The 23,764-nt window shown below is 42.9% G+C and overlaps 1 protein-coding gene across 3 annotated transcripts in view; it reads right to left on the reverse strand.

Moving 5' to 3' along the window:
* Positions 1–23,764, reverse strand: part of LOC140726403 (alpha-1,3-mannosyl-glycoprotein 4-beta-N-acetylglucosaminyltransferase B-like) — a 203,860-nt gene that overhangs the window by 165,174 nt on the left and 14,922 nt on the right. Inside the window, exon 1 of one of the 3 annotated variants that reach the window (XM_073042737.1) lies at positions 18,647–19,324. The exons of 1 other annotated variant lie outside the window; for it this stretch is intronic. In XM_073042737.1, coding sequence (XP_072898838.1) covers positions 18,647–18,764 — 118 coding nt within the window. In that variant the 5' untranslated portion in view covers positions 18,765–19,324. Of the gene's footprint in view, positions 1–11,237; positions 11,376–18,646; positions 19,325–23,764 lie in introns of those variants that run through there. One more of the 3 variants, XM_073042739.1, reaches the window with a different exon arrangement.

Raw genomic sequence — 23,764 nt, forward strand, 5'->3', positions numbered from 1 at the left:
TGACTTGGATGAAGGAATTGATGGCTTTGTAGCCAGGTTCGTGGAGAATACAAAAACAGGTGGAGGGGCAGGTAGTGTTGCAGAAGCAGTGAGTCTGCAGAAGGACTTAGACAGATTAGGAGAATGGGCAAAGAAGTGGCAGATAGAATACAGTGTCAAAAAGTGTATGGTCATGCCCTTTGGTAGAAGAAATAAAATGGTAGACTATTTTTTTAAATGGAGAGAAAATTTAAAAATCTGAGGTGCAAAGTGACCTGGGAGCCCCTGTGCAGGATTCTCTAAAGATAAATTTGTAGGTTGAGTTGGTGGTGAGGAAGGGAAATGCAATGTTAGCATTAATTTCAAGAGGACTAGAATGTAAAACCAAAGATGTAATGGTGAAACTTTATAAAGCTCTGGTGAGGCCTCACTTGGAGAATTGTGAGCAGCTTTGGGCCCCTTACCAAAGAAAGGATGTGCTGACATTGGAGAGGGTTCAAAGGAGGTTCACAAAAATGATTCTGGGATTGAAAGGCTTGTCATATGAGGAGTATTTGATGGCTCCGGGCCTGTATTCACTGGAATTCAGAAGAATGAGGGGTGACCTCATTGAAACCTATCGAATGTTGAAAGGCCTTCATAGAGTGGATGTGGAGAGGATGTTTCCTATGCTGGGAGAGTCTAAGACCAGAGAACACAGCCTCACAATAGAGGGACCTTCTTTTCGAATGGAGATGAGGAGGAATTTCTTTAGCCAGTGCGCTGAATCTGTGGAATTCATTGCCACTGGCAGCTGTGGAGGCCAAGTCATTGGGTATATTTAAGGCAGAGGTTAATAGATTCTTGATTAGTCGGTGTGTGAAGGAATACATGGAGAATACAGGGGATTGGAGCTGAAACAGAAAATGGATCAGCTATTATATCTACGCTGGGAAAAGGATTCTGACTAGTTAGATCATCTATGCCTCAACTTTATATACTTTTATCAGGTCATACCCTCAGCCTCCTTCACTCCAAGGAAAATGTACCCAGCCTATCCAATCTTTCCCCATTACTAAACTCCTCCAATTCAATCAGGAAATGTGCCTTCCGCAGGACTAGCAGACATTAATCTTTAAGTGAGCTTGCAACAAAAACTGCACACTATCCACATACAAGCACATGTTCCATCCACTGTGTTATCAATTCTGTTTACTGGTATGATATGGTTTAAAGTAATAGCTGATGTGCTTTAAAATGTATTGGAAAAGCAGAGTAAGGTGGTATGTCTATTTTATATTTTCTAAACATTATCTTGCCCAGGATGTCTCCAAAACCACCAAAGTCCATGGTTATTTATTTCGCTTCTTTGGTCATGTGGGTGGGGTGTACTTTCTACTATCACCAGCTAGAATTGTAGCAGGAAGTTGATTCAAAATCATGTTTATTATTATTGACACACAGTGTGTTGTGAATTTTGGTGTTTTGTGGCAGCAGTCCAGTGAAAGAGATAAAAAAGTAGAAATAAGAAATAAAATAAATAAATAGTGCAAAAGAGGAGCAGCGAGGTTGTGTTCATGGGCTGTTCATGGTCCATCAAACAGGAGCAGCAAGGTACAATTCATGGACCATTGATGGTGGGGGGGGGGGGGGAGCTTTTGCTAAAACTTCACGCTTTTTCAAAGTCCTGTGCTTCCTCCCTGATTATAGTAATGAGAAGAAGGCATGTCACAGATGGTGAGTGTTCTTACTGATGGATGCCTCCTTCTTAAAGCACCACCTTTTGAAGATATCTTTAATGTATATACTCTCTTTCCTTTTTCCCTCCGATTTCTACTCTACGTAATATGTAGTATTCCAGAGGAGAGAAATGTAATGAATTGGAAAAAAACACTGAACGTAGGCACAGATATTAGGTCTGCTAATCTATAAGCACAGACAATTTACAACTATTACAAGTGAATAGATGGAAAATCATGCATATTGTGAATTGCACATACCTATTTCAATATCTAATTTTCAATATACGTACAAAGAACAGAACAATCACAAATTTAATTCTTCAGAACATTCTTTCAACACAATGCTAATTAAAAAATGCAAGCACGCACAAACTATAAAAGTATATTAATTTATTAAAAGGAAACTCTCATACTGAAAATAAGCCTCAATTATTGGCAAGGACAGGAAAAATAATCAGTAAGATTGTCCACCATTACCAATACTGCAGTATATTATTAAATGCAACACCACTGCTTGAGAATGTGCTCCTTGGGTCTGTGCATTTGTAACAAAATAGTTTCAATAAATCTACAACTACTGGAGCATTTTTAAAGCTCTTTAGAAAGGAATTACAACTGCAAAATTCAGTTTCCAATGTTATAGAAAGTTAAGTGAATTATTGCAGTATAAAAGCTTAATATTACTTTCCTCTGCAATGTTTTCCAATTAGCCATCCTTATGTTGAAGTAGAGTTCTAACAATGATTACTTGCATTTGTAGATCTCGTTGTTATACTCAGTTGAAACTCACATCATTTGGATATAGACTCAGTTTACTGAATGGTAAACACAAGAGGGAAGCACACAATATAGAAAGGGATCATCATGCGCTTGCCAATCGTCAAATTTTCATTTTTAATCTCATTTTCTAGCACTTGTCATATAAACCTCCATGCCATAATGGTTCTTAATGTTATGAACCTGCCTTCACATCCCCTCAGACAATGCATTCCAACTTTCTTCCTCAAATTCCATCTAATTTTTATGCTCCTTTACTTTAAATCTATGCCCTCTGGTTTAGACACTCGCAAATGTATACAAATATTACTTAACTGGCCACATTACCATCTGGAATGGAGGGGACATTGCACAGGTTCAGAGAAAGCTGCAGAGAGTTGTCAACTATGTCATCTTCATCATGGTCACTAACCTTCCCAGCATCCATGACACATCCAAAGTTTTATAAATTTGCAACATGACCTCCTTGCTTTTATATGCTGTGACTTGGCTAATGATGCTAAATACACCTTAGCTACATATGCTGCCACCTTCAGGGATCCTGGGTCTCATACCAAGATCACACTCTGTTGTACATTACTCATAGGGCCTACAATTCTTTGAAGATGTCCTTGTCGTATTAATCCTCCCAAAATACATCACCTCACATTAGAGTTGCGCATGTTTTCCTCTACACACCGATCCTGCAAACTACTGGAATCTGTTCACTGGAATGCTGCCTTTGCTGCATTGCCCCATCCATGAAACCACACGAAGATTCAATGCACTGTCTGGTACAGTGCCAAGGCCAACAAATCAGGAAGATCATTAGGTAAAGGCCTAGTTTCTGATGACTTATTTTACAAGGTAAGTGATAAGTATAGGTAGTTAGTCTAAATTGAATTTCCCTTCTTGTGCAATCATTTCTGCAGTGAATCCAAAATATTTATCTCTACTACATTTGCTAAAGTACATTCAAGCTATGAGCCTCTTTCCCTCATTCTGACAGAAATGACACTGAGATATAATAATACAAAAGGAAAATACCACAGACACTGGATATCTAATTTCTTCCAGGAACAGTGTCCTTGATGATGTTCTCTATTTCTCTCCCAAGGGATTTCTATCTGTCTTGCTTTTAAGAAAGCTTGTTTAACTTCTTTGCTTTGATATTAAAAACTTATTTCATCTCAAACATCCACTTTGATGAAGTACCATTGAAATGAAACAATGGCCTGCATCTTGCCAGCTTTGAACATAGAACATTACAGCACAGTAACAAACCTTTTGGTCCAGTGCCTGCACAGGTCATGATGCCAGTCCAATCTAAAGCAATCTATTTGCAGAGGATCTATATCCCTTTATGTCCTGCCCATTCATTTGTCTGTCTATATACTTCATAAACCTTATATCCTCTTCTACCACCTGCCCTGGCAAAGCATTCCAAGACTTTTATAATCTTAAATACTTCTATCAAATTATTCTAAACCCTTCTTATAACTAATTCATTTTAAATCAGGTAGAACTTTAGTGAACTTCTTCTACACCCTCTCTAAAAACACCACATAGTGCGGTGACCAGAAATGCACACCATATTCAAAATGCAGCCTAACCAAAGTTTTATACAGCTACATCTTGGCTTGTCAATTTTTTAAACTCACTGCCCTGACTGATGAACACAAATAAGCCATATGTCTGCTTTACCAGCCATCCACCTTCCAGGAGCTATGGAATTGCACTCCAAGATCCCTCTGTAAGTCAATGTTCTGAAACGCCCTGCCTTTTTGTATACTTTGTTCTTGTATTTGACCTCCTAAAATTCATCACCTCACACTTGTCCGGATTAAATTCCATTTGCATTCTTCTGCCCAAACTCCTAACTGATCTATTCTTTACCACCTCCTTTACAATCCATATCTCTACCAATTTCTGTGTGATCTGCAAACTGAACAATTTACCAACTTGTCATGTTCATCAGGAGACTTAATTTCCTTGACCAGCCGCGAAACCTAACATCTTGAAAGGCTGTGATGCCTCAATCCCAGATGAGCTAAACACATTTTATGCAGACTTTGAAAGGGAGCACAAAATTACACCCTGTGCGAGTCCCTGCAGCATCTGGTGACCCTGTCATCTCTGTTTTGGAGGTCAACATCAGAACATCTTTCCAGAGAGTAAACATTTGCAAGGCATCATGCCCTAATGGTGAACCTGGCAGGGCTCTGTAAACCTGTGTCAAACAACTGACGGGAGTTTTCAAGAACATCATCAATCTCTCACTTCTGCACTCAGAGGTTCCTGCCTACTGCAAAAAGGGTGACATTTATACCAGTACCCAGAAAGAGCTGGGTGAGCTGTCTCAATGACTACTGTCCTGTGGCACTCACATCTACTGTGATGGTTTTTGAGAGGCTGGGCATGGCTAGAAACAACTCCTGCCTAAGCAAAGACCAGGATCCGCTAACAATTTGCCTATTACCACAATAGGTCTACAATGGATGCAATCCCACTGGCTCTCTACTCTGCCTTAGATCACCTGGACAACAGCAATACCTACATCAGGCAACTTTATTGACTACAACTCAGTGTTCAGTGCAATCATACCCTCAGCTCTAATCAACAAGCTCTAAAACCTGTGCCTCTGTACTTCCCTCTGAAACTGAATCCTTGACTTCCTCATTAGAGATCACAGTCCATGCAGATCGAAAATTTCATCTTCTCCTTGCTGACAATCAACACTGACGCACCTCAAGGAAGTGTGCTTAGCCCACTGTTCTACTCTCACTACAGCTATGACTCTGTGGCTAGACACAGCTCAAATGCCATCTATAAATTTGCCGACAACACAGCTATAGTTGACCGAATTTCAGATGGTGACAAGAAAGAATACAGGAGTGAGATAGATCAGCTGCTTGGGTGATGTTGCGGCAACAACCTTGCAATCAACATCTATAAGACCAAGGAATTGACTTCAGCAAGGGGAAGGCGAAGGAACACACACCAGTCCTTATTGAGGGATCAGAAGTGGAAAGAGTAGACAGCTTCAAATTCCTCAGTGTCAAAATGTCTAAGGCTCTATTCTAGGCCTAACATATTTGATGTAATTACAAAGAAGGTACAACTTCAGCTATGTTCCATTAGAAGTTTGAGAAGAATTAGTATGTCACAAAAGACAGTCACAAATTTCTATAGACATTCCGTGGAAAGCATTCTTACTGGTTGCATCATCACTTGGTATGGAGTGGCCACTGCACAGGATCGGAAAACATAGCAGAAAGTTGTCATCTCTGCCAGCTCCATCATGGGCACTAGCCTCCCCAGCATCCAGGACACCTTCAAAAAGTGATGCCTCAAAAAGTCGGCATCCATCATTAAGGACCCCCATCACCCAGAACATGCATTCTTCTCATTGCTACTATCAATGAGGTGGTACAGGAAACTGAAGACACACACTCAGTGTTTTGGGAACAGCTTCTTCCCCTCCGCCTTCATCTTTCTGAATAGACAATGAACCCATAAACACTTCCTTAGTATTTTCCCTCGCTCTTTGCAGTACCATCAATCTGCATGTCACTCAGTGTCTTGGACTATATATGTATTTTCTTGTTAATGATGTGTGTTTTTTTCTCACTAAAGCATTTTAACTTAATTTTCTTTGTTATATGTGTACTTATTGTAATTTATAACTTTTATTATGTATTACAATGTACTGCTGCTGCAAAACAACAAATTCCATGACGTATGCCACTGATTTTAAACCTGGTTCTGATTCTATCATGAAAGCTCATTTCAAAGACTTCGTTACACATCTCATTTCAGCTTGCATACACAACTTTTCATTTTTGGCTGAACTTACAATATATCTTGACAGTTAAGGTTCGCATCCTTACCTTTTATCATCACAGGAACATATTAGTCCTACACTCTAACCAGTTGACCTTTAACTATAACTCCCACATGTCATATGCTGATTTTCCCTCAAACAGCCTTTCCATATCTACTTTCCCCAGTTGCTGCCTCATTCTGTAGTAGCGAGCGTTCCCCTAATTTAGCACTTCCACCCAAGCACCAGACTGATACTTATTCATAACTATCTTAAAGTTTACAGAATTGTAAACTTTAACTGAAGCAATACAGGGTCTGTAACAGCTCCTTGCTTAGTTGACCTATTGCATATTGCTCAAGAACTCCCCTTCGATGCACCTAACAGATTCTGCTGCAGCTAAGCTCTTGGCAAAAAGGAAGCTCACTACTGGTGAAGCTAAATGTCGCCCATTATAATATCCTAGCTCTTTTTTTTTTACATCTTTTCACAATCTGCCTGCAAGTGTATTCAGTTGTTCCTATCATAGAGATTGCATCTTTCTTATTCCTGCATTCTCTTTTGGTTGCACATTCAAACACAGCAGCCTCTCGGGGACTATCTAAAGCTGCTCTTTTCTTTTTAAAATGTGCTTTTTATGACTGTAAGACTATTGGACTCCAAAAACTATGGGTACAGCAATGATCTGCTCAGTTTTTGGAGCAGCTGGTTGCGATGTTGAATGTGCTGGAGAGGGTCTGAAGGAGCTGACCTAGCTGTAGACCGTGTTGCTGCCTGTTAGTTGAAGGCGTCAGAGTTGGTGCATGAAAGCAGCTGGCTGTGTAACTGTGAGCAACTTGCTTGGAGGTTTCTCTTGTGATCGCAAGATCCTGTTGGACGTTGATAATGTAAGGTGCCGCAGGCCTGTTTCCCTTGTTTAGTGGTGAGACAGGCGATGAGGAAGCAGTGTGGTCTCAGCTGCAGCGAGATCTAGGCCTCAAGCAGCAAGCTTGCCTGCTGCTGTGGTCCAGGCGACAAGATGCCAGAAGCGGTGTAACACTGTGTCTGGGCTCAGTTGGGGTAATGCACCTTGGCCCCAGACGCTGCCTCATTCAACTGTATTCGTGTACATTTTGAATGACAATTAAACTTGAGTTGATTTTGAATTTTGATTCTCAAGGCCTCTCTGGATGAGCTCTACGAGATGCAACCAAGACATTTTCCCATCTCTTCTATATACCTGTGTTGTCTGTTATTGAATATTGAGAGTAAGGCAGGATTAGGAGCTCAACAAAGTTTTTATAATAGTTGCTATATCACAGCTCTATGTAGTATTACGGGCTTTATTTTTATCTGCCTTATCTGTTATACTGCTTGCATTAAAATACTTCCAAGTCAGACCTTCATTATCTGGCTTTGCCTGTTTTTTTCTATTAGACTTAATTGACTTACAGTGGCATGCAAAAGTTTAGGCACCCCTGGTCAAAATTTCTGTTACTGTGAAGTTAAGTGAGTAGAAGATGAACTGATCTCCAAAAGTCATAAAGTTAAAGATGAAACATTCTTTTCAACATTTTAACAAGATTAGTGTACGATTGATGGTGATTGGTAAGTTTGTGGCCAGAGTTAAAATGAGTCAATTTTAGAAAACCTAACACATTTATTTTTCAACATAGTCCCCTCCTGCATTTACACACTTAGTCCAGTGGTCGTGGGGCATACGGATCCCTTCTTTGTAGAAGTCGGCATCACGGACCTCCAGAAGTGGTCGACAGCAGGGGTGATTGATAAGTTTGTGGCCTAAGGTAGAAGGAGATGAATTACACAGATCCCGTTACATATATGTGCAATTCACCTCTTTGAGTGATTATGCAGTAAGTTTGAAGTTAATAACTCATTTCCTTCTACCTTGGGCCACAAACTTATCAATCACACCTGCTGTCGACCATTTCTGGAGATCCAAGATGCCAACTTCTACAAAGAAGGGATCCGTATGCTCCATGACCGCTGGACTAAGTGTGTAAATGCAGGAGGGGACTATGTTGAAAAATAAATGTGCTAGGTTTTCTAAAATTGACTCCTTCTACCTTAGGCCACAAACTTATCAATTGTATTATTTTTTTTTTGTACAATTTTAGAGTGAAGAAAAGGAAAGGAGCATCATTCAAAAGTTTGGGCACCCCAAGAGATTTGAGCTCTCAGATAACTTTTACCAAAGTCTCAGACCTTAATTAGCTTGTTAGGGCTATGGCTTGTTCACAGTCATCATTAGGAAAGGCCAGGCGATGCAAATTTCAAAGCTTTATAAATACCCTGACTCCTCAAACCTTGTCCCAACAATCAGCAGCCATGGGCTCCTCTAAGCAGCTGCCTAGCACTCTGAAAATTAAAATAAATGATGCCCACAAAGCAGGAGAAGGCTATAAGAAGATAGCAAAGCATTTTCAGGTATCCGTTTCCTCAGTTCATTATGTGATTAAGAAATGGCAGTTAATAAGAATGGTGGAGGTCAAGTTGAAGTCTGGAAGACCAAGAAAACTTTCCGAGATAACTTCTCCAGGGATTGCTAGAAAGGCAAATCAAAACCCCCGTTTGACTGAGAAAGACCTTCAGGAAAATTCAACAGACTCTGGAGTGGTGATGCACTGTTTTGACCAGGGTTGCCCAAACTTTTGCATGCCACTGTAACTTCTACCTTCTCCTCAATCACTCCATCTGATGATCTACTGCTCCAATTCCCAACCCTCTTTCCTCAACCCACCACCACACCCCACCACACAAAGTTAACTCATCCTCAGTAGCCATAACAAACTTACGTGCAAGCATTTTGATGCTCTTCCAGTTTAGGTGCAAAGCATCCTTTTTGTGCAATTCCCACCTGCCTTGGAAAAAGATTCCAATGATCCAGATATATGAAGCCTTCCCTCCTACATCATCTCCTTAGCAATGCATTCAAATGTACTATTGTTCTATTTTTACCCCTCACTAATGCACAAAACAGTTGGCCAGCAGTTCCAGAGAAAATCATAGCCATTTCAAAGAAAGAAGCAAGCACCTTACTTAGCACATTCCCAGGAACTGGTGCATTGAGTGACTTGGCAAAACTTTCATTATATACTCACTCTTAATGCACCCTTATTGGTTGAGTGAAAATGAACAACTTGGTTTTGTTCGGCCTCCAACTTGGACATGTCTGACAAAGTGTTAAGCTGGTAAATTTTGACTTTTCTCTTCTAATATTTGATAATAAAAATATCTTTCATCCAGGCCGTATGTTCCATAATGTGTTGGTTCTCTGTGGAATGCTATTAAGTGAGGTACCAGTTTAAATCTTTAACTTAAGTGCAAGCACTGAACATCCAGGACTTTACTGAGTGACAAGTGATGGCATATCTGTCACGAAATTACATGTGGAATGGTAGAGTGGAGCCTTTTCCCTCTAGAAGCAACTCAGGTCATACAACAGTCCACAACTGGTAAGAATCGAGATTCCTTTTTTTTAAAATCGTACCTTTGCCACAGATTTCATGCTTTTATGGTGTTTTAAGGGGGTTATGAGCTATAGGGAGAAGGCAGGAAAGGCAGGAAATGCAGTTGAAAAAAGTCAGCCATGATTGAATTGCAGAAAGGCATGATGGGATAAATGGCCTAATTCTGCTCCTATCTTATGCACCTTTGGTCTTTGATCATGAATACACCCTTGTTAGTTGCTGGCTCAACATGACCTCATCATCACCTGACCTTCTCTCAATCACATCACCACCTCACAGTCATAAGAGCAGAAATAGGCCATTTGGCTCATCAAGTGTGCCATGCCATTCTATCATTGTTGATTTATTATCTTTCTCAACCCCATTCTCATGCCTTCTCCCCAAAACCTTTGATGCCCTGACTAATCAAGGACCTATCAATCTCCAATTTAAATATACTCAATGACGACCTCCACGGCCATCCATAGGAATGAATTCCACTGATTCACCACCCTCTGCCTAAAGAAATTCCTCCTCATCTCCATACTAAATGGATGTCCCTCTATTCTGAGGCTGTGCCCTCTGGTACTGGACTTGCCCACTATAGGGAACATTCTTTCCACGTCCACACTATCTAGGCTTTTCAATATTCAGTAGGTTACAATAAGATTTCCTCCCACCCCACCCCACATTCTCCTAAACTCCAGTGAGTACAGCCCAGAGCCATCAAACACTCTTCATACATTAACCCTTTCCTTTCCTTTCAATCTTGTCAAATCTTCACCGAAACACAGTGACAATGTTCCCTGCTTACCTTTGCCTACTTTCTGGGAAAGAAGACTAGTGCTTTAGACAGACGCTGTTTAAGGTTTCTGCTTTCAAGCTACGGTGACTGCATCAGTTTTTAGTTAGTGCCTCTGTTGGCCAATTATTTATAATTTTATATTGTTCTGTATATTTCTACTTTAAACTGACGAAACTATCCACTCCGAGTCCACATTTCTCCCTCTGCGCTTGGGCCATTATGGAACACCTGTCAGGAAGGCTTCACCGTCAAAATGGACCCAGTGGAGAGAAGGCAGCTGAAATGGACCCTGAATTTCACTGGTCAGGCAGGAGGGAAGTTCAAGTCAGTAGAGATTGTGTTGGGAGAAGTGGGGACAACGACTCTCAGAGAGCGAAGCCCTGTCCAAACAGGAAGCACTCGCAGTGATGTTTCAGCAATTCGCCACAGACAGCCAGAGTCAGGTGGCTGCCATTACTGCTCTTGCTGCCCCTGTTCAGCAGCTCTCTCCCAGGATAGTCCAACTTCCCATATCCTCCTCTATAGCAGTCCCATCAGCCTCAGCCACAAATGACCTGATTTCTTTGGCTGCTTCTGGACCTGAACCAAGTATTCCTCCCTCAGAGCCTGACCCTGACAGCTGCAGGAACTTCATTACCCAGTATGAGCAGACTTTCCAAGCCCAGCCAGGTTGGTTTGGTGATGATACAGGTAAAATGGCTTACATGGAGATTCTCTGAGATGATCTCTCACTCAGCCTATTCAACACCCTTCCAGAACAAGGCTCCTCTGCAGCCCGGTCTTTCCAGCAATTTATAGTCGAGTTCAAGAGAGTATTTGATCTTCCAGTATGGGGTCAGGAGGCTGCCCGCTGATTCCAGGACCTGTGATAAGGAAAAGGGGCAGTGAGGGACTACACGGTAAAGATCCGCACTCTTGCGGTCGAGACAGGGTGGAATGAGAGATTATTCATTACTGCTTTACATGTCCACCATGATATCACAGTGCATGATGCGCTGAGTCTCCTCTGTCTTCACCCCCTTCCTTGTCAACCAGTACTCAGTCCAACAGAGGAGCCCATGCAGGTGAATGGCCTACATAACCTCAGGAGGAAGGAGATCACGCAGGGGAATGGGCCGCAGCCTCTACATCAGTAAAAGTGGATACCCATCAGCAGGAAGTGGAATTCTAATGGGTTGATTCCCCATGCAACCACCTTCCCCTAATCAAGTAATGTTCTCAGCTTCCCTGTCATGGGGATCCCAGGCCTATGAGCTTCAGGCATTTATTGGCTCTGGGGCAGTCAGGAACTTCATGGATATCTCTCAGGCTCAAAGGAGGGGAGTTCCCACTCAACAGTTGAGAGAGAATATTGAAGGCAAGACTCTTGTTGGCTGGCCTCTAGGCACAGGCACGATCCCCCTTTCCACAGAATCCCTCCAACTTGTGCCAGAGGGCAACCACAGGGAACAGCTCTCTTTCTAACTTTAACTGCTGCTGATGCTTGGCCTGCTCTGGCTATCTTGGCACAAACCACAGATCGACTGGTTGCTAAAGGTGCCCAAGAGTAAGGACAGGCATGCTGGTCGAAATGTCTAGGTCCAGCTCAAGCGCCTGTCTGCATCTTCCCTCCGGCGCCAGCTACTAGCGTGGACCTGGCTGGTGTATATACTGACCTTCTTGAGGTCTTCTGTAAGAAAAGGTCACCGCCCTGTCTCCACACCGGCCATATGACTGTACCATTGACCTCTTACGTGGTCCTAGTCCTCTCCAGGGTGGCTCTTTTCCCTCTTATCTTGAAATTGTGGCCATGGTAGAATACATCAAGGAGACATTGGCCTTATGATTTATCCCTCTGTTAACCTCACCAGCAGGGGCGAGATTCATTTATGTGAGCAAGAACGATGGCAACTTTCATCCCCGCATTAATTATCAGCCCCTCAACAACATCATGGTGAAGGGCCATAACCATCCTCCCCTGCTTGCCTCAGCATTTGAACATCTCCAGCAAGCAACCATATTCTCCAAGATAGATCTGCATAATGCTCACAGCCTGGTTTGCATCCGAGAAGGGATGAGTGAAAGACAGCATTCAACACCCTAATTGGCCACTATCAGTATCTTATGATACCACTTGGTCTAGCCCACGCTCCTGCCATTTTTAGGCCCTGGTTAATGGGGGCCATGGTAAATCAGTTTGTTTTTGGGTTTTGGATGACATTCTTACTTACTCCCGCACTCACCAGGAACACGCCCAGTGTGTCCAGAGGATTCTCAGACAGCTCCTCGAGAACAAACTTCCCTCCAAGCCAGAGAAGTACGAGTTCCACAAAGAGCAGGTGTCATCCTTGGACTACATTCTCATCCCTTTCAGTGTTCAAATGGACCCATGTAAAATTCAGGCAGTTACTGACTGCCAAACCATCTAAAGTCAAACAGGAGAAGCACTTCAAGGACAGATCACAAAAACCTCTCCTACATTTGTGACGTCAAGAGCCTCAACTCCCACCAAGGCAGTTGGACTCTCTTCTTCACCAGGTTAATTTCACCCTCACCTACCGTCCTGGCAACAAGAGTACCAAGACTGATGTTCTCTTCTGCCAGTCTGACATCACTAAGGACAACAGCAATCCTAAACACATCCTGGCCTGCACATTTTTCAGCTGCCTCAGTAATTTGATGAACAGAAATTTCCCAACAGGCCCAAATGGCTGTTTGTCCCTGCCACTCTGCACCCCAGAGTAGAGTCTCTGTTCCAATCTGGGGATTCAATGGATCCTGGAATTTATAAAGAGGCTATTTTGTTGGCCATCTGTATCCCAGGATGTCCATAACTTTGTCCCTGCCTGTCCTGCTTCTGCCCAGGAAAAGAAACAACACATCAGCACCCTGCTGGTTGCTCTGCCTATGCCTCACTGCCCCTAGTCTGCCTCTATCGGATGGGGCCATTACCATTCTGGTAGTTTTAGACCGGTTGTCTAAAGCAACCCACTTCATTGCTCTCCACAAGATCCCGTCAGCTCGTGAGACTGCCACTCTTATGGTTCAACATGTCTCCAGGCTGCATGACTTCCTTCAGGACAAGGGTCTGATCAAGGGCCACAGTTCATGTCCTGTTTTGGAAGGCTTTCTTTTTGCTTTTGGAAGCCACAGCCAGCCTTACATTAGGTTTCCACACCAATCTCTCAGTCTCTCAGCCAGACTGAGAGATTGAACCAGCAGCTGGAGACATCTCTGCACTGCCTTATCTCTTCCAGCTCCACAACTTGAAGCTCTAAACTGGTTTGAGCAGAGATTGCCCACAATAACCTCCAATCGTCCTCCACTGGCATGTTCCCCCTTAAATGCCAGAAGTGATTCCAACTACCATTCTTCCCTGACCAAGAGATTGATGTGGAAGTCCCTGCAGTTGAATAGTCGGTCCAATGCTCTGTACCCAGAAACAATAGGCTCAGCAGGCCAATCAGTTCCAGCAAAAGGTGAGTCCTCTCAAGCCAGGGGAAAATTTGTGGGACCATTCGTAGTGGTAAAGGTTCTATCAGCAAAGCCTCCCATAGGCTGCACCTTCCATTATCCAACAGGATTCACCCAGTGTTCCATGTTTCCTTGCTCAAAGATGGTGACTTCCTCTCCCCTTGCTCCAGTCACACCACTCCTCCACCCCCTCTGCCTGGCAGATGTGTCCCTGGTCTATTCTGTGCGGCTCCTTCACTGGGTGAGGGGCCGGGTCCAATACCTCATGGATTGGGAGGGTATGGCCCAGAGCACCATTCTTGGGTTCAGGCTCAAAACATCTCATCTGGGTTTTCCATCGAGTCCAGGTCTCTGGCACCTTGAGAGCTACACAAAGGGAGTGGGGACCCCGTTACAACAACAGAGTCTGCTGTGGAGTCCGGACACTCTGCAGGCAAGCAGTTGGAAGAAGATAGCAATCACACACATAAGAATGCATATTCCAACCAATAACTATTTCTTTGTAATTGTATTTAACTCCCTTCCTTTCATTTCAGTCTTGCCAAGTGTTCACCAAGGCACAGTGACGACAATGCTCTCTGCTCACCTTTGCCTATGTTCTGAGAAAGAAGACTAGTGTTGTCAACAGACACTCTTAAAGGAACAGTATAAATTTTGTTTGAGTTACTGCTTTCCAGTCACGATGATAGTGTGAGTTTTTAGTTGGTTTGAGTGTTTTTAGTTAGCAGCCCTGTTGGCCTAACACTTATTATTTTCCTTTGTTCTGTACAGTTCTAATTAAAACTGAGCAAACTGTTCACTCTGAGGCCAAGTCTCTCCCTCTGCACTTGGATCAGCACCAAATTCAACACTAAAACGGAGAGAAAATCCAAAAATATGAGATGCAAAGGGACTTGGGAGCCCTTGTGCAGAACACCCTAAAGGTTAACTTGCAGGTTGAGTCAGTGGTGAGGAAGGCAGATGCAATGTTAGCATTCATTTCAAGAGGTCTAGAATACAAGAGCAGGGATGTGATACTTCAGGGATAAGACATACGAGCAGAATTAGGCCATCTTGCCCATCGAGTCTGCTCCGCCATTCAATCATGGCTGATCCTTTTCCTCCTCAACCCCAGTTCCCGGCCTTCTTCCCATAACCTTTGATGCCATGTCCAATCTAAATGGATGGGTCTTTACTTCACCCATGAAGTATCTTTCTTGTAATCATCCTTACTTTTTCTTATCACCTCTTCTCAACCACCCCCTAGGTGAGATCTCTAGCTATGTCTTCATTCTAGTCTGCTGGATGCTGACAGTTATGTAACAGACCATACTTCAAATGGTCTACCCCTTTAATATTCTGCTGGGCATCTTTAGTCAAGGTTCTAGTATCAATCCAAAATGGCCTTAATGTACAATGCCCTGACATGTTTTCTAGAACAACAATGTAATCACTGGTCATTTCCTGGGTCTCCCGTTGTTGGTCCATATTTCCTCATGTGATATCAATTGGAAATAAGGTTGCCTGCATCAAATAGATGTCTAGACATAACCAGATTATCTTCCTGCTATCAGACAATGTCTCACTAAGTGGCTCTAGCCTCGTCCTCATTCTCAATAATATTATTAATCAGAAAAGCATCTCCATCCTCTCCATACAATAGATCGAAGGGGCATTCACACTTTGTTCTTGCTAACAACGTTTTCAGTATGTCTGGCCCAGAACTGTCCTGCTATTTGTTCTGAATGCTGCTCCGTCAGTTACAAAACTGAGCTTTACTTGGAATCAATTTTCAGTACCTTATAACTCCCGCTGTGCTTTGGTCTGCACCTTTCTTCTTTGTGATTGATTGTGAATTTTGACATTCTTGCTACAGAATTACATGATGGTGATTCTTTGCAAGCTCCTCCTCATATCCTACCAGTATAGAACTGGCATTCTCTGTGTAGTTGTAGCATCTAAAGAAGCCTGCTGGCAGAGTACACAAGCAAATACACAGGCACGAATAGGCTGTGTCCCTTTTTCAGAGGAGCTCCTCACTGACACCTCTCTAATACTCTGCATAAACTTTGTGGCACCTCCGAGAGCAGTTATCACATGACACAATCCTTAAATAATCTGAAGCGTTCTCAACCAATATTAAGTAAACTACATAGCTGAGTTTTTTAAATTCATAATAATAAATTCCATTATTTTACAAATATCAATTTAATCATAATGCTCAACAGCAATTTAGAAGGGAAGGATTCTGCTTAGGATGAGTGCAGATTCAGTAAAAGACCAATGTGAAGGGACTGCCTTAGGTGGATGCACTCAAGACTGCAAGTGTGTAGCAGCAAATATGAGAGATTGTACAGAGTGTGATTGTGATGACAATAAAGCATGTAGAACATAGAACATTACTGCACAGTCCAGTCCCTTTGGCCCACAATGGTGTGCCAACCTCTTAACCTACTCCAAGATCAATCTACTTTCCCTTCTACATTGTTCTCCATTTTTCTATCACCCATGTGTCTGTCTAAGAGTTTCTTAAGTGCCTCTAATGTATCTGCCTGTACCACCACCCCCGGCAGGGCGATCTGTGCCCCAACCACTTTGTGTAAAGGGCTTACTTATCCCTGACATCCTCCATACTTTCCTCCAATCACCTTAATATTATGACCCCTGGTATTAGCCATTTTTGCTTTGAGAAAAAGTCTTTGGCTATCCAATCGATCTACACTCGGTGACCACTTTATTAGGAACCTCCTGTACCTAATCAATTGGCCACTGTGAATATTTTGTGGTCTTCTGCTGCCCTAGCCCATCCATTTCTAGGTTCAACATTTCGTCCATTCAGAGATGTTCTTCACACCATTGTGGTAATGCATGGTTTTTGAGTTACTACCGCCTTCCTGTCAGCTTGAATTGAATTGAATTTCAGTTTATTGTCATTTAGAAACCACAAATTCAATGCAGTTAAAAATGAGACTACGTTCCTCCAGAATGATATCACAAAAGCATATGACAAAACAGACCACACCAGAAAATCCACATAACATTTGGCAATCCCCAATCCAGAGTCCGGAGAGGCTGCTGCGTATTAATATCACGCTACCATCTTAGCACATTCCCCGGAAAGGAGCTCCAAATCCACCAGACAAAACAAGACTACCCAGACACACCAAGTCAGGAGACCAACTCTACCACCCAACAAACCAAAAACTAAAGCTACAAGGCCTACACAAAACCACATAGTTACATATAGTTATAGTTAACATATATTACAACAGTGCAGACAATACCATAATTGATTAAAAAAAAAAGACCATGGGCACGGTAAAAAATAGTCCAAGATGTTAAAAGACTGTAAGCTTGAACCAGTATGGCAATCCTCCTCTGACCTCTCATTAACATGGTGGTTTCACCCACAGAACTGCCACACACTGGATTTTATTTTTGTTTTTCACACCAGACGCTGTAAATTCTACAGACTGTTGTGTGTGAAAATCCCAGGAGATCAGCAATTTCTCAGATAGTCAAACAAACTTGTTTGGCACCAACAGGCATTCCACGGTCAAAGTCACTGAAATCTCCGAACAACTCTGAAAGTCTCAATCATGACTGAAAGCTTTTATTCATTGAGTTGCTGCCACATGATTGGCTTTTTAGATATTTGCATAAGCAAGTAGCTGTACCTAGTAATTGCCACTAAGAGGTATGCCTCATATTATCCTGTACACCTCTATCAAGCTACCTCTTATCATTCTTTGCTCCAAGGAAAAAAGCCCTAGTTTGCTTAACGTATCCTCATAAAACATGCTCTTTAATCCAGGCAGCATCCTGGCAAATCTCCTCACATCCTCTCTAAAGGTTGCACATCCTTCCTATAGTGAAGTAACTAGAACTGAGCACAATATTCCAAGTGCAAGATATGGTCCAGGCTTGGTAGCCGTTGTAAGATTTTTTTTTTAAAAAAAGTTAACTGGAGAAGGGACAATTTTGAATTGACAAAGATACATCTGGCTCAGATAAATTGCAATAAAGGTTGACGACCATTAACATGTTTGAACAATGAAAAGCCTTTTAAATTTAGTGCCATTGCCATGAGGGAGAACATGTGTGAAATTCTACCTGGGGCTCAGCGGATTACCATCACGAAAGAGGATAAAATAGAACGAGAGCAGATGGCAAATGCCAAGTTACCATCTCAAACGGCAATTTGATTAAGTAAAGAAAGCCTTCAGCGGCAAGTAGGTAGAAGGCATTTAGTTATTTCGTTTCTGGGAGATTTTGAAGATTTCCCACAAAGAATCTCCGTGGAATTTCATTGCAAAAGACACATTTAAAAGATAGCCGGAGAGAATCAAAATTACAGACAAGTCTGGAAGACTAAGAAAGCAACTGAAATACAGTTGGTTGTTAATATTTCTCTTTCTGTATGTTTAGTCTTGTTAATAGCGCGGTCCAGTACAATCTAAACCCGGAAGCGGTGTAATTCGAAAGAGAATTCCTTTAGGGCAGAATCAATGAGTAGCATAAACTCCGGGGTAAGCGAATACATAACACGCATTACAAGTCTGTACAATATTGTTTCTCAATCGAATATGCTCATTGCTCTTAGGATCGACAGCAGGTTGAGATGGTGTTACCTTAGTCACAGCGGGGTGAAAATAGCCCAGGTTAGAAGTAGTCTACCTACCTTTCATATTCAGCCAAGAAGCGAACCATGATACTGAAAGAAAAGCACCAAGAGAGAGTGCCGTTAAAACCCTTCCATTCCTGAGCCTCATTTCATGACATCCCAGAACCGTACTCATCGAACAGAAGATCGTCTTTGTGTAATGAATTAATGTTTCTAACGCTCGCCAAAAGCCCTGCTCTCAATTAACTCTTCCGGCTGGGTGAGCTACTAGGGAATCTGATAGACATAGTCCGCCTTCATATCATTTTCTCACGCCGCCTTTCTCTTTCAAGTGTTCAGTATCTTCAATCATTTCCATTTTTTATTTCCATATTTTTTCCATTATCTCTCTCCGACTTGTTCCGTTAAGCACGTCGTTTCGCTCGGTGTCGGATAGCTCTCCTCCGCTCAGACTACCACTCAATCTCCCTTCGACTCCGTCTCTCCCCGCCTTCGCTGGAGTGTGTCGCCGTTCCTTCTGGACTATTCACATCCGAACTATCTGCTCTACCTCGCAAAGTTTCTTGTTTCACTTCTCTCTCACAACTGTTGGTAACTCTTCTGTTCCCTCTTTTCAAGATCTTACGTAAAGACACACCTTTACGCTGTATGTTTGTCACTCCAAGGTTATCTCTCAACCGTTTTGCTTTCGAGTATTGCTGCCTTACGACTTCATTCATAGAGTGCGGTGACCAGTTATTTTAGCGTTCATACTGCCGTGTGTTTCAGTTATTGTTGGCTGTATGCACGGTGCATCTCTGATATAAAAAGGAGCTTACCCTGCAAGGCGTTTGCAGCCTATACCTGCCTGGATGGTAAATATTTTTACAGGACTCTCTAAAAATTTCCTTGAGTTCCAAGAGGTTTTTAATTTTATTTTTATTTTTATGCTTGAAATACAAAGAGAAATCCAGAGCCAAAATATTGAACTTGCTGGACATGTGAATTAAATAAAATGCTGGATACAGTATACTTATGGCAGATCAAAACTTCTCTGAGTTAAAATTTCTGTTGTAGGTGCTTTCGTTAAAACTGGTAAAAAAAAATAGATAAGGCGTAGAGAAGGAGGTTGGGGATAGAGCAGAGAAAGTGAGGAAAATGTTTTGAATTAGCTGGAGACCCTAAAAGCAGGTGTAAATGGAGGAGATATAAAGAGGCGACAAGACTCCAATTCCAATTCCTGACCAACTGCATTACAGCTGGAAAAAAAACCATCAATGCCAAGAACTGAAAAGCTTTCAAAAAGTGATGGATACAGCCCACTAAATCACAGGAAAAGCCCTCCCATCAATTAAGCACATCTGCAAGGAGTGCTGCCATCATGGACCCCACTCCATCATCCAGGCCATGCTCCCTTCTCATGGCTGCCATTGGGAAGGAGGTACTGAAGCCTTAGGTCCCACACCACCAGGTTCAGGAACAGTTATTATCCTTCAGCCCTCTGGCTCCAGAACCAGCATAGATATATTTACTTGCCTCAACCCCGATCTGATTCCACAACCTATGGACTCACTTTCAAGGACTCTATAACTCATGTTCTCAGTATTATTTTTTACTTATTTATTTATGAGACCAAAAACTATAAGATATAGGAGCAAAGTTTGGCCCATTGAGGATTCTCTAAAGGTTATTCGGGAGGTTGAGTCAGTGGTGAGGAAGGCAAATGCAATGTTAGCATTCATTTTGAGGGGACTAGAATATAAAAGCAAGGATGTAATGTGAAGGCTTTTTATAAGGCATTGGTAAGGCCTCACTTGGAACATTGTGAGTAGTTTTGGTCCCCATTTCTAAGAAATGATGTATTGACATTGGAGAGGGTTCAGAAGAGGTTCAGGAGAAAGATTTCGGGAATTAAAGTGTTACCATAGGAAGACTAATTGATGGCTCTGGGCCTGTACTCACTGGAATTCAGAAGAATGAGGCAGGAATCTCATTGAAACCTATCAAGTGTTGAATGCCTCAATACAGTCAATGTCGAGAAGATGTTTCCTGTGGTGTGGGAGTCTAGGATCAAAGGGCACAGCCTCAAAGTAGAGGGACATCCCTACAGAATGAAGTTCTTCAGGCAGAGAGTGGTGTACCTGTGGAATTCGTTGCTACAGGTGGCAGTGGAGACCAAGTCATTGGGTATATTTAAGGCAGACGTTGATAGACTCTTGATTAGTCAGAGGAGATTGGAGCAGAGAGGGAAATGGGTCAGCCATAATGAAATAGCAGAGCAGACTTGATGGGCTAAAATGGCCTAATTCTGCTCTTATTTATTATTCTTCTCAAACCCATTCTCCTGCCTTTTCCCTGTAACCTTTTGATGGCCTTACTAATCAAGAACTTAAATTATTAATACAAACATGAGAAAATCTGTAGATGCCAGAAATCCAAAGCAACATACACAAATTGCTGGAGGAGCTCAGCAGGTCAGGCAGCATCTAGCGAAAAGAGAAAGCAGTCAACGTTCTGAGCTAAGACCCTTCATCAGGACTGGAAAGGAAGGGTAACCAGGAAGGTGGGGGGATGGGAGGAAGAAGTACAAGTTGTCAGGGTGATAGGTGAAATCAGGAGAGGGGGAGGGGTGAAGTAAAGAGCTGCAAAGATGATTGGTGAAAGAGATACAGGGCTGGAGAAGGGGAATCTGATAAAAAAAAGGACAGAAGGCCATGGAAAAATGGGAAGGTGAAGAGCATCAGTGGGGGGCGATGTGCAGATAAGGGGAGAAGGTATGAGAGGGAAACAGGAATGGGGAATGCCGAAGGGGCGGGACAGTTACCAGAATTTCCAGAAATCGATATTCATGCCATCAGGTTGGAGATGACTCAGATGGAATATAATGTGTTGCTCCTCCAACATGAGTGTGACCTTATCGTGGCAGTAGAGGAGGCCATGGACTGACATGTCGGAATAGGAATGGGAAGTAGAATTGAAATGGGTGGCACTGGGAAATCCTGCTTTTTGTAGCGGTGTGGAGAACTGAAGTGCCAGACAACTGTAAGCACTGGTCCTGTGTACCTGTTGGCATATATCAGTTCAAGTTCAGGTTTAATTGACATTCAGCTGTACATGAATACCCATGTATACAGCTGAACAGAACAGTGTTACTCTGGGGCCAAGAACACAGTAACAAACACAGTAACAACAATCATACACAACACAAGTCACATATAAGATCGCAGGGAAATACAGTAAAATATAGTCCAAATCCCTGAGTCCATGAATCTTGCAGCAGTCTGCAGTCGAACACAATCTGCTGCAAAGCAAACACGGGGGGGGGAGGGGCAGCACCAACTGCAGCATGGATGTCATGCTACACCACCTCCAACACCCTGGTAGAGCACACGACTCCGATGCATTCCTCTGGGGGGCTGCAAACAGGCAACACCACAGATTGAGACCTAGTCTTCGTCTCTTCCTCCTTTCAGCTCCTTAAATCTTTGGTATTAAATTAAGCTGTTGGCCATCTCATAGTCATAGAGTTATACTGCACCAACCCAATTTGTCCATGGTGACCAAGGCATCTACTTTATCTAGTCCTATTTGTCTACATTTGGTCCATATCCCTCTAGTCCATATATGTCAAACTCAAGGCCCGCGGGCCAAATCCGACCCGCGGTGGAATTTTCTTTGGCCCACGAGATAATATCTAATTACTATTAAAGCTGGCCCCAGTAATCGAAGCGCCTATGGCGTATGATATGGCTAATGCTGAGTTTATTCAGGTACCAGGTTTTCAGGGTTTTTAGTGTTTATTCGGCAGTCTTGCTCGGCAGTCTTCTTCATAAGAAACGGAATTTGTAAAGTGAAACACTTTGTAGTTATAGCAGAGACTGAGACACATGAGAGCAGGCTGAAAAAACGGAGGCAACAAAAGCTGCGTTCGCACGCATCCGACTGATCCGGCCCGCATGAAGCTGCATTTTGCTCAATCCAGCCCGTGACCTAAAATGAGTTTGACACCCCTGCTCTAGTCCCTCTACACATCCCTCTACATATCACATTCTACGTAAAAAAATTGCCTTTCATGTCCCTTTCAACTCTTTCTCCTCTCACCTTAAACTTATGCCCTATTATTTAGGTTCCCTTACTCTGTGAAAACAACTGTGATAATCTATCTATCATTACTCCTCATAGTCAGGAAATGCAGAAGAGGCTTGAACTAAAAGCAGAGCGGTGGAGATGATATGGTGGTGAAGAATAACTTTAATAATCAACTGCAAAATAACAAGCCGCAAGGTGCCACAGAACAAGAGAGAACAGATGCTAACTCACAGGCAACAAGATAACTGAAGCCTAGCAGCAACAGATTGTGGTTGGCTGGTTTGATGAGTGAACAAGGACTGTGGATAAGTGCTGTGTTTAAGTAGACTGCAGGTAATAAGTTGGAAACAAGTGTCTGGTTAGCTGGGTGATCACTGGGAGCTGCCTGCCTCTGCAGGCCTGACGGGACCCTTCCTCCTATGATGGGACCCAATGGCCCAAGAAGAACCAGAAGGGTCCAATGGAACTACTGGATGAGTGATGGATCCAAGATGAAACTGGATGGCACCCAATAACTCTCCTCAGGACTGCACCCTTCCCAGTTGACCAGGTATTGTGCACCCAGTCTAAAACAATCTGAATCCATCAACCAGTGAACTGAGGACAGTTCCACCATCCTAGGTTCCAGAGGTGCAGGCTAAGGTGGGCTGAGTGATCCATGGACAACAGGTTTGAGGCAGGACACCTGGGAGGTAGGTGTGATCCTGAGGGATGGTGACAGCTGGAGATAGTAAGTGACTGGACTGATGCAATGGGCAACCTTGAAGGGACCAATGAACAGGGCAAAAACATGTGGGAGTCGGTGCATGTGCAGATCTCGGGTGGACAACCAGATACGATCCCCAGGCCACAGTAGACTATCTGGGGGCTGCTGGTGGTTGGTTTTGCAGCAATAGGCATGGTTGGCAGCTAGAATGGTCCTCTATGCCCTCTTCCAAGCATTCCAGCAGTGGTGAAACTGGCCCCTGGTGTACTGGACTTCTACTGCTGGCTCCTTCACAGGAAACAACAGGGGTTGGTAGCCATGAACATACCCATGGCAGATAAAATGTGTAGACTGTGGAACATCTTGGCACAAAGCAGACACTTCTTCAATGTGGAACAGTT

Source organism: Hemitrygon akajei, chromosome 4 (genome assembly GCF_048418815.1).
Source record: "Hemitrygon akajei chromosome 4, sHemAka1.3, whole genome shotgun sequence".
NCBI classification, from domain to species: Eukaryota; Metazoa; Chordata; class Chondrichthyes; order Myliobatiformes; family Dasyatidae; genus Hemitrygon; species Hemitrygon akajei.